The 17369-nt window shown below is 39.2% G+C and overlaps 1 protein-coding gene across 4 annotated transcripts in view; it reads right to left on the bottom strand.

The window, feature by feature from the left end:
• Nucleotides 1–17369, bottom strand: part of LOC135247694 (integrin alpha-3-like) — a 118747-nt gene that overhangs the window by 13843 nt on the left and 87535 nt on the right. For 3 of the 4 annotated variants that reach the window (XM_064321443.1, XM_064321442.1, XM_064321444.1), the window contains 4 exons: nt 13694–13810; nt 12743–12856; nt 10848–10946; nt 10442–10567 (listed from right to left, as the gene is read on the bottom strand). In XM_064321443.1, coding sequence (XP_064177513.1) covers nt 10442–10567; nt 10848–10946; nt 12743–12856; nt 13694–13810 — 456 coding nt within the window. Of the gene's footprint in view, nt 1–10441; nt 10568–10847; nt 10947–12742; nt 12913–13693; nt 13811–17369 lie in introns of those variants that run through there. The other variant, XR_010328271.1, reaches the window with a different exon arrangement.

Genomic DNA, 17369 nt, shown 5'->3' with positions numbered 1-17369 from the left:
TGTGTTTAAATCTATATTGTTTTGACATATGGAAGAATAGGAATGCAGACAAAATGCAATTTGCATGGTGCAGTAAAGATTTATCAAGACAATCTAGCAATGATTTTTGGTGGCTTTCAAGAGTTAGAAAGGTTTGTTGTGGATGTGACCATCAGTCTTACTGACTATAAAGTAGTCTATATTGTAATCAACAAAAATGAAAGGAATTTTAATTTTATCCCAAAAAAAAAAAAAAAAAACATTTAGGTTACTAAAAACTGAAAAATAATGTCAATTTCAAAGTTTCCTTTTTTTATGGAACAAGTAATGGGTTAACAACTTACTTGCTTTTCTGCAGCAATGGAAGTAAAAAGAGCCTTGAAAGTTGATGCAAACAATTCCTACAGGTGTCCCAACCTTTGCTGATTACTTACAAACCCTCTGGCTGTATAAAATCAGTGTTGGAACAGACTGTATTACTACACCCTCTGATTATTATTTGGATAATATTGCACTGCAGGAAGTTGTATATTGCTATCATAATGGCAAGAAAAAGACAATTAACAAAGGAAGACACACAGACCATTATAACCCTTAAAACTGCAGGTCTTTCCTTTAGAGAAATTGCAAAGAAAGCCAAGGTGTCAGTGAGTAGTTTCCTACACCATCGAAAGGCAATTGGAAACTGGAGGAAACTCTGAGAGGAAGAGGTCCGGCAGACCCAAAGCCACAATAGAATCAGAAGTTTCTGAGAGTCAACAGCTTGCGTGATAGGCTGCTCACAGGACAACAGCTTCAAGCACAGCTTAACAGTGTTCGAAGTAAGCAAGTCTCAGTTTCATGAAGAAGAGAAGACTTCGAGCTGCAGGTTTGACAGGTCGAGTGGCAGTACAAAAGCCATTGCTAAAATGACTAAATAAAAAAAGAGGCTTGCCTGGGCCATGAAGCACCGGCAGTGGACTACTGAAAACTGGAAGAAGGTCTTATGGACCGATTAATTAAAATTTGAAATCTTCGGTTCATCACGCAGGGTTTTTGTAAGCTGGTTTCAAGCAGGTGAAAGGATGGTTCCTCAGTGTGTGACACCAACTGTCAAACATGGAGGAGGAAGCGTGATGACCTGGGGCTCTTTTGCTGGATCCAGAGTTGGCGACTTGCACCCTGAACCAAAAGGGCTACCACAGCATTTTGCAGCGCCATGCAATACCCTCTGGTCAATACCTAGTTGGTCAGGGGTTGATCCTACAGCAAGATAATGACCCAGAACATACATCCAGGCTATATCAGAACTATCTTAGAAGAAAAGAACAAGACAGCAAGCTTCAAATCATGAAATAGCCAGCACAGTCTCCAGAATTAAACCCCATTGAGCTGGTTTGGGTTGAACTGGACAGAAGGGTGAAACCAAAGCAACCTACAAGTGCAACACATTTGTCGAAACTTCTGCAACAGTGTTGGGAAGATCTTTTCGAACAATAGTTGATTTTCATTGTAAAACAAATACCACAAGTGTGTTCAGTTGTTATATCTGGAAAAGGTGGCTACTTTGATGAGTCAGAATTTGAATAAATACTGTTCCATGATTTCTTTTTTTAATCTCCAATTGTGTATTTGTTCTATGCTTTATTTTCAGAGTATATTGAGACAACTGCATGCATTTCAATAAAAACAGGAGGTGTTCTAAAACTTTTGACCGGTAGTGCAAGTATTAAAGATATAAAATGTATAAAGAAATTGCAGAAAGTTTTGCCAAATTAGCTCCATTTAGCTTTTGCATACTGTGTTGTAGTTATGTTTCTCAAATATTGATTAGACAAAGGCTTGGACTTGACCGACCAGATATTGTGTCACAAATAAAGAGAAGAGGTTTCATTTAAGATTTTACATTTCATTTATCCCATAAACCAGATACTGAGAAGATACACAGATATTGATCAAATGTGCCTATTTTATAATAATGCCATAGAAACTTCTTAACACTTGTTTTTTGATTGTTTGTTCATTAAATTGTTCTGGGTAGATTTTAAATGTCTTTTCAGAATTTGGACTGGTTCAACTGTGAAACCATGTATGAAATATGTGATATCTTTTATGCAGGGGATTCAGACGTAAAAACTATTTGTATTAAACCTTTTCATTAATTATGGTACATTTTTTATTCATAAATGTAAATGGACCCTAAGAAAAACCCTAACATTGAATAATTCAAACAACTGAAAAAGAAGCACTGCTTGGTTCTAGGAACAACAGGTTCTCATTGGCAAGGCAGGTAGACAATCACTGAACAACAGTCTTTGAGAAAGAAACCGCCTCTGGAATGTGAATAAACTTTAGAAAGTGTGGTACCAAGGAAAAAGGCCAAGGCACTTAGTCTCCAAGTGAAAAATGGATAAAAAGTATTTCTTAACTGGACTAGAACTAGGCAGGAAAACAAACCAACACATATTGACACTAGGTCTTCATCAGGGTCGTAAAAACAATAGGTGGTACACAACATACATAGGCCGCACATAATACATTCCACACACGTCTAATTGGTAAATGCACAATATAGAGGAAGCTATAGAACCTCCAACTCCTTCACCAGTTCCTTTGTTGTTTTCTTGGGGTTCAGTTGAACCTTCCGGACCAAAGTTTGTTAAGCCCTGGTAGTTAATTGGTGCCTCCTTCCTGAACGATGCAGTGTCTGTGTGGTCCCAAGATTTTTTATATTTGCATACAATTGTACAGTTGCTCGTGGTACCTTCAGTTGTTTGGAAATTGTTCCTAAGGAGAAACGGGACTTGTGGAGGTCCACAATATATATTTTTTCTGAGGTCTTGGCTGAGTTGCTCGGATTTTTTCATGGTATCAACGGTAAAAAGGCAGTGACTCTAAAGGTAAGACCTTAACTATAGGCACAGGTGCCAATTAACTCCCAATTAACTCCTAATTATGACAACTGGCCAATCAAAAGCTACTAAAATGTAATTACATCAATTTCTGGAATCTTCCAGACTGTTTAAAGAGACAGTCAACCTGGTGTATTTAAACTTTTGACCCACTAAAATTCTGATATAATGAATTAAAGCTGAAATAAATCAGTCTCTAATCTATTGTTTTAAAATTACCTCTGACGTGAACAAAGTAGATGCCCTAATTGACATGCCAAAAGAAATGTATGGTAACATGAAATGTGCAGAGTTGTGAAAAACTGAGTTTGAATATCCTTAGCCTCGGTGTATATAAACGTTTGGCCTCAACTTCACATCAAAATTACATAGTCCTACATGTACCAAAGGATACACAAAGAGCCCCTATAATCATATGTTAAAGGTAGGGTAAATAATACATTTCATCATTTAAGTCAAGGAAGGTAGTGTTATTAAGTATAACAATCTAATATGACTCTATTTGAAGGAGTTTCTTTAATATATCCCCACATTGTATATGGCTGAATATAACCTGAAGAGCCACCACTTTCGCTGAAGAGGGGCTCCCATGTCCCACTTGCTTATAGGGAGCAGCCATGGAGAAATTACAATGGTCCCCAAGTCTATCCTTAAACCTCCTCTTGGTTCTTCCCACATAAAAACAACCATGTGGACATTCAAGGCGATAAAAGAAGTATTAGAATGCAAACGGGTTCATCGCAAATTATCTATTAGTAATGTAATAATTAGTAATATGTTCTATTTACATTCTATATGTAGATGTGCATGGGGACAGACTTGCTGTTTCATTGCTTATCAATGTCAATGAGTAACTAATACAAGACAAACTTCTGCTGATTTGGAACCAGGAGATAAATAATTGAAATAAGTATATTTTAAACATGATGAAACCACCACTCATCCAATCCTGCCCAGTTTAGTTAAAGGGGAATTGCACTTTATTAACACTTCTGGGCTCATTTTCACACCTACCTGGAGTTCTGTGTGCATCCCAGATGGTTTTTAAGTTGCTTGCTTCAATATTTAGATATTTGTAGATTTTTGATTCCCGTGTGAGCAACACCCCCCCCCCCCATATCCACTCGAAGCCCATTCAACATCAAACTCCACGTTAGACTCATTGTAAACACACGTCCCTGCTTCTCATGACTGATATTGTCCTTCTAATGAATTTGTTGCCCTTCATTTTTCGATTAGTTATTTCATTATGATAATATTTTGTGCTGTTTTGTTGCTTTCCTTCACAAATGCAGGAAGTAGATCCAGGCAGTTTAGTGTTGACTCGAGGATGCATATCATTGCGCGACTTCTGATGTGGGCGTACCTGCAGACAATAACACTAGGTTGGTCGTAGAAGTAGTGTTGCATTACTATTAGCTAACGAAACCGAAAATGTCTGAGGAGGAAGGAGATTTTGTTTTTGATCATGGGATTGTTGTTCCCTATCGATTCGAGCCGGAATACACAGAAGAAGAGCTGGCTAATTTGCAGGCTGATTTGAGGTCCAAAATTTATTTTCACCCGGTGCGCACTTGCAGACATCGTGAAAATATAAAAAACAGCGAGGCACTTCACTTCCCGAGGGAATCAGTGAGGCAGCGATGATGACACTGACATAACGTGCACTCTCGTGCAGCAGCGTGCAGAGGTTGAGCCTATCTGTCTGGAGCTCACAGTCACCAGTAAAATTACGCTTCTCAACTCCGCTTGTAAAACTGGTTTGAATGTTATTCTCAGCACGTTGAAGACCTAATGTTATATATGAAACTACGTGCACGAAAATACGGGACAAACTGCGTCTCGTATTGAATCAATACAGGACGTAGCTTTTACCGGGACGATCCCATATTATACGGGACGGGTGGCAACCCTATCGACAGGACACTCCGATTTCTCGGCTGTCACCAACCCCGGAGTCTTGGAGACTTTGTTCAGAATGCCAAGGATCAATTGGAAACGACATTCCACACCGGATAGTCCAAACGGGACTCTCGGAAATGTAAGTGTGTTGGCTATATACCGTAGTAATGTCAGTGGATAGCATAACATCGTTAGCTAATGGAAATCCTAGTTTTGAGGAATGGTGTTCATGTGTGGTAGTCTATGCATGTGTCTCGCTGAGAGTAACGTTACCGTAAAATCCTGTTTTGAACACAGAGGTATAGGGCTTGGCGCATCAGCTAAACTACAAGACTGTAACGTTACATCTCTCACACATGAATGAAGTTAGCAAGAGTGACAATCAAAATGATACCTAGAACTTTTATGACATAATCTGCCAATATCTGCATGAGCCTTAATGGAATGTTTTGCTTTGCTTCTTCTCGATTTTGCAGCAAAACGAAATCGAAGAAGAAAACTGGAAACCGTACTACTATGTGGACTTCCGCTAAAAAAATAGGTATTTTTTTCTAACGTTAAAAATTTAAAATGAAATAACTAATCAAAAAATTAAGGGCAACAAATTCATCAGAATGACAATATCAGTCATGAGAAGCAGGGACATGTGTTTACAATGAGTCTAATGTGGAGTTTGATGATGAATGGGCTTCTATTGGATGGGGGCGGGGGGGGGGGAGTGTTATAAAATGCAATTCCCCTTTAAGCCATGCCATTACTGTGAATTGTAATGTAATGTAATGTAATGATGGACTTGTGCATTGTCATTTTTTCTTTCTTTCATTTGAGCAACACCGAGTCACTCCCTTGATTTTATTTTGTTTAATAAAACTTCAAGATACTGTTGTCATTATTTCTTAGTTATAGGACATTTAAGCTATTTAGCTACTGGTTTAATGGGAAATTAAAACTGACCAATAATAAACGTTTAGGCAATATTCAAATTCTGATGGAAGAAAATTCAAACAAATTTGAACAAATTTCTCTTATGAGATTTGTTCAAACTCACTTTTAAAAAAGTGAACGTCCAGCTCTGCAACCTTCTGCAAAAGAACGTCTTATGAGAAACATCTGATTAGTATATCATTATGTCATCTTCCATTGCAGCGGTAAACTATGGAAATTGGCAGCACGCCCTGTGCAATGTGCAGAGCTCTTAAAAGTGACTGAAAAGCGGTTAATTTTTTTGGCTATTGGCTATTAAAACGCCTTGGACCTGAATGACGCCAATTGGCATCATAAAACACGCTCTCTGTTAATTAGGGGTCCAAGCAGCGAAGCTGGGGTCTGAGGTGACGTGTCTGAGGCTCAGCAACCACAAGTCCTAGAGCAACCAGATTTGGTAGGTGGGTTCCTATGGCTCCCCACTACTCAGGCACTACAAATCACCTATGTCGGCCAGATGGTGGCGCTATAACAAAGGGTCATACTTTAAAAGGCCATAACTCCAACACCATAAGTCAGATCAACACAAAACCTCATTGACCGATGCATCTGAATGTGCTCTATAACTTTGCTTTTGGGACCACCTATGTCCGCCATATTGTTTTCCCACCATTTGGACTTTTTTATTAGTTGGGGTGCAGAAGAGCTGTAGCTCCACATCTAAAGTGCTACGACATCTAGTATACTCCTTTACGGCAAGCGGCTAGAAGACATCCATGGCGACGCAACTAAGTAATCCGACGCCGTCGGGTATAGTTTTTATCAGTGAGGGGAAGGTCTCAACTTCATAATGGACAACATTATCTATCTGTGCATTCATAAAAATATTCTTTCACCACTCAAAAATCGTATTCCGTCATAGCAACAAGATAAACCCAACAACAGCCCTAAGATATGCCAATATGGCAGTGAGAACGCTGCTCACTGAGTAACGAAATAAACGAGACAACGTTTTAAAAAATGATACCATGTCATTCTACAGTCAATATCTGGGACTAAATATTGAATAAATATATAACCTTATTGTTGGTTTTACGTGTAGAGATGTCCCCTTTGAGACTGAGTGGTCATATATTGTCTTGGACAATCCGTTTGTGAAATATACGTGCATCTGTGATGCCTGAGTACCTTCAAAAATAGCTGTAATACCACACCTGTTGCTTAGTACAGCCTGGCTTTATTTTAGTACAGCCTGAAAATTCATTTATTTAGTAGGTGAGAGTATAAGCTTTCTAACGACTTATGACATGTCTGATTTTGCTTTTGGAATAGCGTTTTATCGGTCAGCGTAACCAAACATTTTCTTATCATCACATTCACTTACGCATTCACTCTGGGTTAGCAGTAGCTAAAAGACACTGCACCTAACGAAACGTTGTCAACGATTTTTCTTAATTTCTACTATTATTATTGAAGACTCCTGGGCATAGCTAAGCCATATGTTTGCTGATAGACCTATCTGACAGTTTTCTGGAGCAAAACAGAAGCGGATAGGACTTGATTTACTGTCTCTGTCTCTATCTACTGAACACATCATTGCTATGTAAGTATTACTGCTCTAAATATTTTGGTTCGTTCTGTTGCTACCATAATATAACAAACTGTCTTGCGTCTACAGCTGCAGTTTCTCGCTGCAATTACTAATATTGATTATAAACAAAAGATGCAATTTATCCTGTAGTCTGCCAATGTCGAAATAAATAATACGGTACTCTGCGGGCAGCATGCAGGTAGCAGGGATGGCGAGTTGATATTTCGTTTTTTGTTTCGTTTTTTCAATGTCGTATGTATTATTTGAAATATGTATTAATATTCTATGTCTCTGAGGCTTTCTGAAATGTGCATTCTCTGATAAGCTGAGCAATGGATTGGAATATGTGTCTGACGTAGTGTTGCACGGTATAACGAAACTTCAGCACCTTTTTGGTACTTAAAAAGAAAAAAACAGTTCGGTATTTGAATTTTCCAACGTTCGGTACCTTTAGGCCAAATGTAAAAGCCAGGGAAATGTGTCTCCTGCATTACTGATTGAGAGGATGAAAGATGTAATTTGTCAGAATCTTCGCTGGCAGTAGAAACTAGGGTAGCCAAGTCAGGTGACGTGCGCTTGTGCATTCACTTCGCTGAAGCGTCGGGGAAGCAATGTAAGACAGTGCCAGTCAGAGTGCATGCTAGGCTACCAAAAGTTTGTTAGCAAAAGCTTTTTGAGAGGATGAATCATTACTTTCCTTTGGCATGGATCCATTTGAAGAAAATATCGGGTGAGTTCGTTTAGTCTTTGAATCCGTCATTATGCTGAGAGAAATCGTATTCTCAATTTAATCTCTAAATTGACTGTAAACTTAGAGTTGTAACTAGGTAGTTGTTTCGTAGGTGACTTAGTCTTAACTCGTCTTAACTATTGCCTGTATTTTTTGCATAGTCTGTGTTGTTGCTGTTCTTGTTTGTGTTAGTGTTAATCAGTTTAACCTACAGGGTCCAAGTTGAACTATGCGATTGCTCCCTGCACTTGAAACGGTAGGCTACTTCTCTCTAGGGTTTTCGACACACTTGTTTCTGGTTATGGTTATACACTTTGTTGTACGTCGTTCTGGATAAGAGCGTCTGCCAAATGCCTGTAATGTAATGTAATGTAATATTCCGTAGCAATATTCCGTAGCAACAAGATCAACCCGACAAAATCAACCATGACATAAAACATGCCAATACAGCAGTGACGCTGCTCATTGAATAAGGAAATAAATGAGACAAAGTTTTTTTTAAATTATACCATATCATTCTACAGCCAATATCTGGGACTAAACATTGAATAAATATACAACCTTACCACTGGTTTTATGCGTAGAGATGTCCCTTTTGAGGCTGAGTGGTCATATATTGTCTTGGACAATCCATTTGTGAAAGATAAGCGCATTTGTGATACCTGGGTAGGCTACCTTCAAAAATAGCTGTGCGTAATACCACACCTGTTGCTTATGGCGTTGTCGCCCTTTTTAGTACAATTTGGTTTGATTGACAATTCATTTATTCAGTAGGTGAGAGTATAAGCTTTCTAACGATGTATAACATTATGTCCGATTATGCTTTTGGAATAGCGTTTTATAGGTCAGCGTAACCAAAATTTTTCTTATCTGCCAATGTCTAAATAAATAATATGGTAGGCTACGCAGCACGCAGGTTGCGAGTTGATATTTAGTCTTTTGTTTGGTTTTTCTCAATGTCGTATTTATTATTTGAAATGTGTATTTATGTGTTATTATTTTATCTGTCTCTGTGGCGCTCTGAAATGTGCATTCTCTACTAAGCTGAGCAATGGACTGGAATATGTCTGACGTAGTGTTGCACAGTATACCAAAACTTCAGCACTTTCTCGGTACTTAAAAAAAAAAGAAAAAAAAAGAAACAGTTCGGTATTAGAGTATTCTGACGTTTGGTAGTTTTGAGTCAAATGTAAAAGCCAGGGAAATTTGTCTCCTACTGATTGAGAGGATGAAAAGTGTAATTTGTCAGAATCTTCGCTAGATGGCAGTAGCAACTTAGTGTTGTAACACTATAGGCCTATGCTTATTAATATGTTGAACAGGCTTCAACTTAAAGGTTGTTCATGAACCAGGTTTTTAATAAACCGTGAATTCAAAAATGAGGTCAACCCTTGTGAACATTACGTTTCTGATCTATTAAGGTAATTTCAGTATCGTTAGGTACCGAGTATTGAATCAGTATTGCTTCAGTATTGAGTATCGTGATACTAAACCTGGTATCGGTATCAAAGTCAAAATTTTGGTATCATGACAACACTAGTGTGACATTTCTTTTTAGTTGCGGCATGGAAGCGCTGCAGCTGTACATACACGCTGGGCCATCTAAGTGTTACGACATGCCATCTAAGTGTTACGACATAGTAATGGCCTTTACGGGAAGCGGCCAGGACACATCCATGGCGATGCAACTATTAGTCATCAATATTTTATACAATCATCATGATATTCAGTAGATATTTTGGGTGAAGGTATATGATCATGAGGAGAAAACCATTTAAAAATTGCTCCATAGGGGGCACGATAGTGCCAATGCTTGGACCCCTCCCAACGCCGCTTGCGGCTTTAATTTAGTTGTAGATCTGCTTTATGGCTCAGCCGGACTTCATTACTAGGCTGCAACCCTTTATTACAACTTACATTTTTCTGCATCATAAAAAAAAGAACTAAATGATAACATCTTGTGAAAGGCAAAGACCAGAGCTATAAAATGCATCCATCCATTATCTATACCCGCTTATCTTGGGCGAGGTTGTGGAGTGTGCTGGAACCTATACCAGTGTGCATTGGGCGAGAGGCAAGAATACACCCTGAACAGGCCACCAATCTATCGCAGGGCACACACCATTCACTCACCATTCACCGACAAACTCAAACCTATGGGCAATTTAGAGTCTCCAATTAGCCTACCTGCATGTCTTTGGACTGTGGGAGGAAACCGGAGTACCCAGAGGAAACCCATGCGGACACAGGTAGGACATGCAAACTCCACACAGAAAGGTTCAGGACCTTCTTGCTGTGAGGCGACAGTGCTACCCACTGCACTACCATGCCACCCAGAGCTATAAAATGATTTATCTTAGATTATTTTGTACTACGAATAAGGGTGATGGCACGTGAAGTTGGTGAGAGGAATGAAGCTCTTACTTTCCATAGAATGAGGACTATCAAACCAAGGAGAAGGACTCCAGCCACTCCAGCCAGGATTATGATCCACAGGGGAACTTCATAAGGTGTGTCCTTACCCAGCACTGGGTCAATGTCCAGGGTAAACTATCGAGAGGGGTGTGGAAAAAGATAAATGTCACATAATGACAATCAACCAATGACAATAACATTTCATTTGAACTGTTCAATTGTCAGTGGAGCAATAAAAAACAAAACAACGATGGAGGATTCCCTGGTCTGCAGGGAATAGCTATCAAGGGGAAAAGCATGGCTAAAATAAAAACATGCAATTGTAAAACACACTGCTGACCAATTGTTATTTTCAGAAACATAACTACACAATACTAAAGTGACCGTGAAGCCTAGCAAAAATTTGAATGCTCACCTGTCTTGTTTCACTGTTCATTTTGATAGTATGTTTATCAGTAACCAGTTTCAGCGTAGCCTGGCCTTTCACTGTTACCCGTGAAGCATCAATGTAGTCCTGGAAAACACAAGCATTCACACTTCAGTAAAAAAAAAAAAGAAAAATAATAATAATAATAATAATAAAATTAAGAAAAAAAAATTTCCTTGGCTGTAGCACCGTGACTGCTTGCTGTTCTCCACTTATTCAATGCTAATTGATTTTATTCAAGGGGGATAACAATCACTTTTTTTCAGATATTAAATCCATTGTTTTTTTCAAGCACCAGCTGCTGGCCAGGCAATTACTCTTTTCCAGCAGGCTACTTTCTTTAACGGTAGGCAATGATGCGTGCTGATGTTTTGTTGCAACAGGATAAAACTTCTGGAATTCATCCCTTTTTCTATTTGCTGAAAATGTTCTGCTGTCACAAATGTAAAAGCGAGAAAATGATCAAATAAGACTTTCAATCACCAGTTTCACCATTTCTCTTTAACTGGCCAGTAGCTATAAAATGTATTCTGTAAAAAACATAATATTAATAGCAGTCTTTATTGATACTGACCAACTGTCATCATTTTGGAGACGTATGGCATGAGCTAAGTCTGTCATAGCGTTTTATATCATAACATCACTGACTCTTGACATTACTGATTTTTTTTATTCCAGTAATTTTACATCTCATTAAAAACACGGGTTTTCAATGTACAAAATGCCAAGTTACTCACACTTACAAAGCACTGTCTATAAGTCATTCATTCAAAATGGCTAAATCTAGGCCTGCCATTAAAAGTGTTGATATCAAAATGATGCCGAGTTACTGTACTACAAACAATATAAGCTATCTTGCCTTTTTAACCTTTATTTACCCAGGGTAGGTTCGCTGAGCACGGATGCTCTTTTGCAGCAACGCCCTGCTTCACACTCATAGTCCTGTAAAAAGTTTCAACCAAAAGACACTAGGCTACGAGGGAAGTAGACATCAGAGACACAAAGTTATACTGTTAAACGTGCGCACTTGTACTGTATATATGATCATTTTGTGTTTGCATGTTTTTATTGGTTGTAAAATATACGTAAAATGACCAAAGGGAAGACATATTCTTTGTGGGCTAGGAGCATTTGTGGCAAAAAAAGAAGAGGAGAAACACAAAATCCCCTTAGTTTTTATTGTGTGGACATGTGAAGTTGTTTATGAATTCTGTCTGTTGAAATGGGGTCAGAATGTACAGAAATTAATGTTTTTAAGGGCTGTGAGTCTGTGGCTGTGGAGGTTATTTCTGTGGGGAACCCTGAAAAGTTCCAAACTCTCGGTTCTGTATAGGTATGGGGCATGCCTCACCAAGGCATAACTTGGCTGGATGGCATACTGGCCATCCCAATATGGAGAAAACGTTGTGTCATGTTGTGAAAGTCATTATTTGATAAGAAATTGAATCCCATTTACCTATTTATGACTTTAATTAATGACAATAAATTATGATAAATAGAAATAGTATCAACACACACGGAAGGCTATTATAAATAATAAAACAGTAGGTGTTTGAATGCTACCACCATTGAGGCCCATTCATTAAACTACATAAGAATGAAAACGGAATAACCAGACACGTTTTATATAGCATCCTCCAATTTTATTTTTGTGAAAGAGCTCAACTTTCAGGTGAGCAGCATACCTGCACTACTTTCCCAAAGGGTAGGTGCCTTTAAACCCTGCACATGCAACACGCATACACACATATGTGATTGAAACATGTGAAACTCCCATGTTTCAGTCAAATATGACATGGCATCCATGGAGATTAATGCATCCAGTCATTATTGCTACTGATCATGATTTCATTTTGTTAGGTGCATTTTGGTTTGGGTCTTACCTCCAGCATTGTGCTGTTCCATACCCGAGCCCGTACAATTACTGCAGCCATGTTCGTCATGTTTTGGAGGGGGCAAGAGAACCTCACACAGCGTGCAGTGCCCAATCCACAGTCCTGCACAACACACCATACAAGTGTAAGTGCCCAGCAGGGAACAGCAAAGCCGGAAACTGTTTGGAGAACTTGATGTCAGTTGGGTGACAATATGGCTGCCAAGCAACAAATATACTGCCAATATATTAAAATAAAATTGCATTAGTTGCATTTAGCAGATACCCTTATTCAATGCAACAAACAGCCTTGTGTTTACACAGATGGATATATACTGATATAAGTTAAGTGTCTTACTCAATGGCATAATGTCAGTGCCCTACCTGAGAACTGAACATGCAGCCTTTAGAATTACAAGCCCAGTTTCCTAAACATTGTACTAAACTGACCATTATGTAATACTTTATAAAATATATTTAAAAGATCAGAAAACATATTGAAACTGTATATGCTTCACAGTATATTGGCAAATTCACAAATTATTGCTGCTTTAAGATATAGCAATATATTTTGTGGGGGCTCAGGAGATTTATAAATAATGCTTATTGTTGCCATCTCTTTGGACTTCTTGGAGTCTGTTCCTGGGGTATTGGTCCACCATCACCATACCAAAAATGACATTGGAATGGTGAAAGCACTTGAATGATTGAAGTCATGAGTAGTTTTATTTTAGGAAATGAATAGTTTCAATTAGTTAAAATATTGGTGAATTGTTTATAACATCATTTTGATATCAATTAGGTACATACAGTTTGTGCATTGTGTTTGTGAGTAACCTCACTTTTTAAAATAGAAAATGAGTTTGAGAGTATGTACAGTAATACTGTGGGGGTAGGAATGTTCTTTTTTCCAGGTCAGAGAATCTCAGGGGAAAAAGCTTTATGTCATCACAGTCCTCACCAGTAGGTAATTCTTCTTCTGGGCAGTCTGAAGTGTGATGGCTGCCTGTGGTTGGATGCTCAGTGGTCCTGTGCTGTCCACCTCTCGCTTCTGCCGGCTTGAGCTGCGGTCTGACAGCTAGGAGCCGAAGAGAGAAGGGGCACAGTCAGTTCATTACACCTGGGAGAGATCCACCAGTTCCAAATTCATAGTCATACGCTGTTTGCATCAAGAAAGGTGAATGAGGAGGATGAATTGTTTATTAGACAAAAGACAATACAACACAAATTACCCAGAAAATTATCCCAGTGGCTATCTGAAAAAGATATCTTCAGCAGAAAACCAGTGTGCAAGATGAAAACAAGGGAAGCATTGGTGGTTTGGGGTGAGGAAAGGTATTTATAGGAGACCATGTGGCAACTGGATAGAGGGCCTGCTGTGGCTGGTGGTTGCAAGGGGCTCTTTCTGGAGGGCCCGCTGCAACTGGTAGTGAGGGTCCCCTTCTAGAGGTCTCACAGTCAGGACTTCTATAGCAGTAAGATGGGGGGCAGCTTCTGGCATTGCCACTGGACAGGGCAGCGGAGCTGTGGCCTCTAAATGGACCTCTAGGCTGGGCAGTGGGGTGGCGAAGGCTTTCTAGGCTGGTCAGTGGGATGGTGGCGGCTTTTGGTGTGTACATGGAGCCTTAGGAGGGCTTGTGGCAACAGGAATCAATGTTTTGTGGTAGCAGGTTGCAGGGGCTCCTCAGCCTGGTAGGCTGGCTGGGCTGCAGCTTCAGGTAGGGTACAGAAATCCAGTTGGTAACATTTCACACAGCTTTCGCACCACAGCTCTGGCCAGACATCTTCATCTTCTGAGACATTGTTTGCATATTAGATGTGTCCCAGACATGGGCCCAGGTCCTCTGGTGACCAGACATCCTGTTCCCTACTGGGGTTGGGGTAAGTCACCAGTTAGGAGGTCTCCCAGACAGTCTAGAGGACTGGACTCCACCATCCCCAATGTGAAGGGCCCTGTATAGGGCTGGCCAGGAGGACAGCTGCCACGCAGTCCTTTTTTCTTGTGGTGTCTTGGCATGCTTTCCCAAAAAAAAAGGAAAACAACTGTATGTCCATCAGGGGGCGCCATATCCACATTCAACTGGCACTGTGAACATGGAAGTGAATCCCAGTACATCACGGCTGGATGACTTGTTTAACCCGCAAAAGACACCAGAGATGCGGGTTGGTAACTAACGTGAGTTTTAGTTTTATGCAGCTAACTGCTGTGAGATAACGCAAACTCACTAGTTAGCATAGCTAACATACCCATCTAAGTTGCTAGCCAGCTAACAACCTGCAGTTGAAAACAAACCATGTTTCTCTTTCATAATAAATAACGGATTTGTGATGATCATATAAGAACAGTTATTTTCATTTATTCACATTTCATAGAGACTCTTCAGACATTCAGCCTGATCTGATCTCTTTCCGTTGCCAAATAAAGCAGTCGTGATGTGTTCTTCTCTATACAAGTGTACATTCCATTGTGATTAATGGCGTGAAGCACTTCCGTTGTATCAACTGGTTTTCTCCTCTTTGCATAAATTTTTGATTTGGAGTGCATTCCTTTTATGTTTGTGCTTTCGTTTTTGAAGCATGATTATCCATTTGTATTGCTTCCTGATTTGGAGCACATTCCTTTTATGTTTGTGCTTTCGTTTTTGAAGCGTGATTGTTCTTTGGCCCACTGTAGGCTTTTTTATCAGTCCTGAATATGAAACGCTGTATATACATGACATCTACAAGATGGGTACTTCAAACATGGTACGTCATATGTATGGCGGTGGGATATCCAGCAGCCAGCCAGGACAGAGTGCAAACAGCAGGAAAGTACCACTCTAAGTGAAATTTAAGTGGCTATCTAATGACTGTGTCAACATGTGGTGCATTGATATATGCCCATTTAACCTCTTAGCACGAAGCCCCTAGTGGTCGGCATGCCGGCGTGCCGAGATTACTGAACTCAGACATTCGGTGCTACCTAACGAAACGTGGTCAGCGATTTTTCGTAATTTCTTGGAAAATACTATTATTATTGAGGACTTCTGGGTATAGCTAAGCCATATGTTTGCTGATAGACCTAGCTGACATCGCTTTCTGGTGTAAGACTATATCATTGATTTACTGTCTCTGTCTCTATCTACTGAAAACAGATGAGATTTCAACATTGCTATGTAAGTATTACTGCTGAAAATATTTCGGTTATATACGTTATTTTTGAAATTGAGTGTCTTTGAATAGGTTAGTGGTATTTTATAATGAGGATATTTCACACTGTAATGCAAGCCTTCATTGGAAGTCTAGAAATTTTTGTGATGCACGCAACAGTGATGACGAGAGTGTTTGAACACTGCCGTTGTGGACGGTTGAAAATTGTTTTCATGTTGTCCCATCCCCATACAAGAAAATATACGAGAGTATAGAAATACATACAAGAGTTAATTATTACCCATTTAGGTACTGTACAGCATTGTGTGACAATTTTTGCATTAAATCTGACATCAATGTTTCATCTTAAACCTTCATAAGGAACTCATTTATATGCTTCACAATGGACAAAAAGCATTATATTCCCTTTTGGAGAGATTTTGGATATGTTTCTGGACCCCTAGCTATTTTAGACAACTGTACTAACGGAAAGCTTGTAATTCCCACTTGAAAATGATGCAACAGTGAGTTTCTTGAGTCAAAACAGTTGATTTGTAGTGAAATATGTGAATATGTTGTGATTCACAGCAATGCATAATTTAGACATTTTGGATAGATCTGGAGACGCTGGGTACACTGCTTAGTTTTTGCTTCATACATTTATAGTAGTTCTACATATCCACCCTTAGATTTTATGAACTTGTGGTCAAGATGTTTGTGATCCAGCACATGTATAGTTTAACCTGCTGTATATGTGCAATCTCTGAGTATTTCATTGCAAATGAAAAAAGTGCAAATTCATTTTTGATTTTTTTGTCCGGACAATTGCATTTGTGGCACTTTATTTCTTCCAAAATTATGAATATAAACTAATCTGCGTTAGTATTGTAAATTGTACAAATGTCTTCCTTCATTTAAGCCATTTTTCAAGTCTCTGTAGTGTTCACATCTGGGGTTAATACTGTCACCGGCAAAGGATTTACACAGGTTGCCCAAGCATTTAGAGTGGTGGGCAGAAAGAAGCTTTCCGAAGCAATGACACAGTTGGCACTATTGTGTTGGTTGAAGCATCGGGGTCATGAACCATTTGACACCTGCATCTCTAGTGACATCTTACTGCAGAAAATAAACGTTCTTAAACGGTTGCCACTAGGGTGTTTGGCAGCAGTGCATACATTTTTGTTATCAACCAACAGATAAACATAACAAATGTCAAGGGCAATACAAATACAGAGTATATAGCTAAATACAGCAGCATTACATCCTGCAGCACAACATCAGTAGACACATTTCACCATGCCATTTTGAATGACCACAAGAATAACTTCGAAAAATAAAACTCAGGGTCAGGCCCACATTGGAGACAGAAGACGTAACATTACTTAGGCAAGTACTGGCTCATTTTCTTTTTTAACGTTACATGTGCATGTACTCCGGTTTACTCCAACAGTCCAAAGACATGCAGGTAAGCTAATTGGAGACTCTAAATTGCCCGTAGGTATGAGTGT

This window comes from Anguilla rostrata, chromosome 2 (genome assembly GCF_018555375.3).
Source record: "Anguilla rostrata isolate EN2019 chromosome 2, ASM1855537v3, whole genome shotgun sequence".
NCBI lineage: Eukaryota > Metazoa > Chordata > Actinopteri > Anguilliformes > Anguillidae > Anguilla > Anguilla rostrata.
This window is presented reverse-complemented; position numbering and strand designations above follow the sequence as displayed.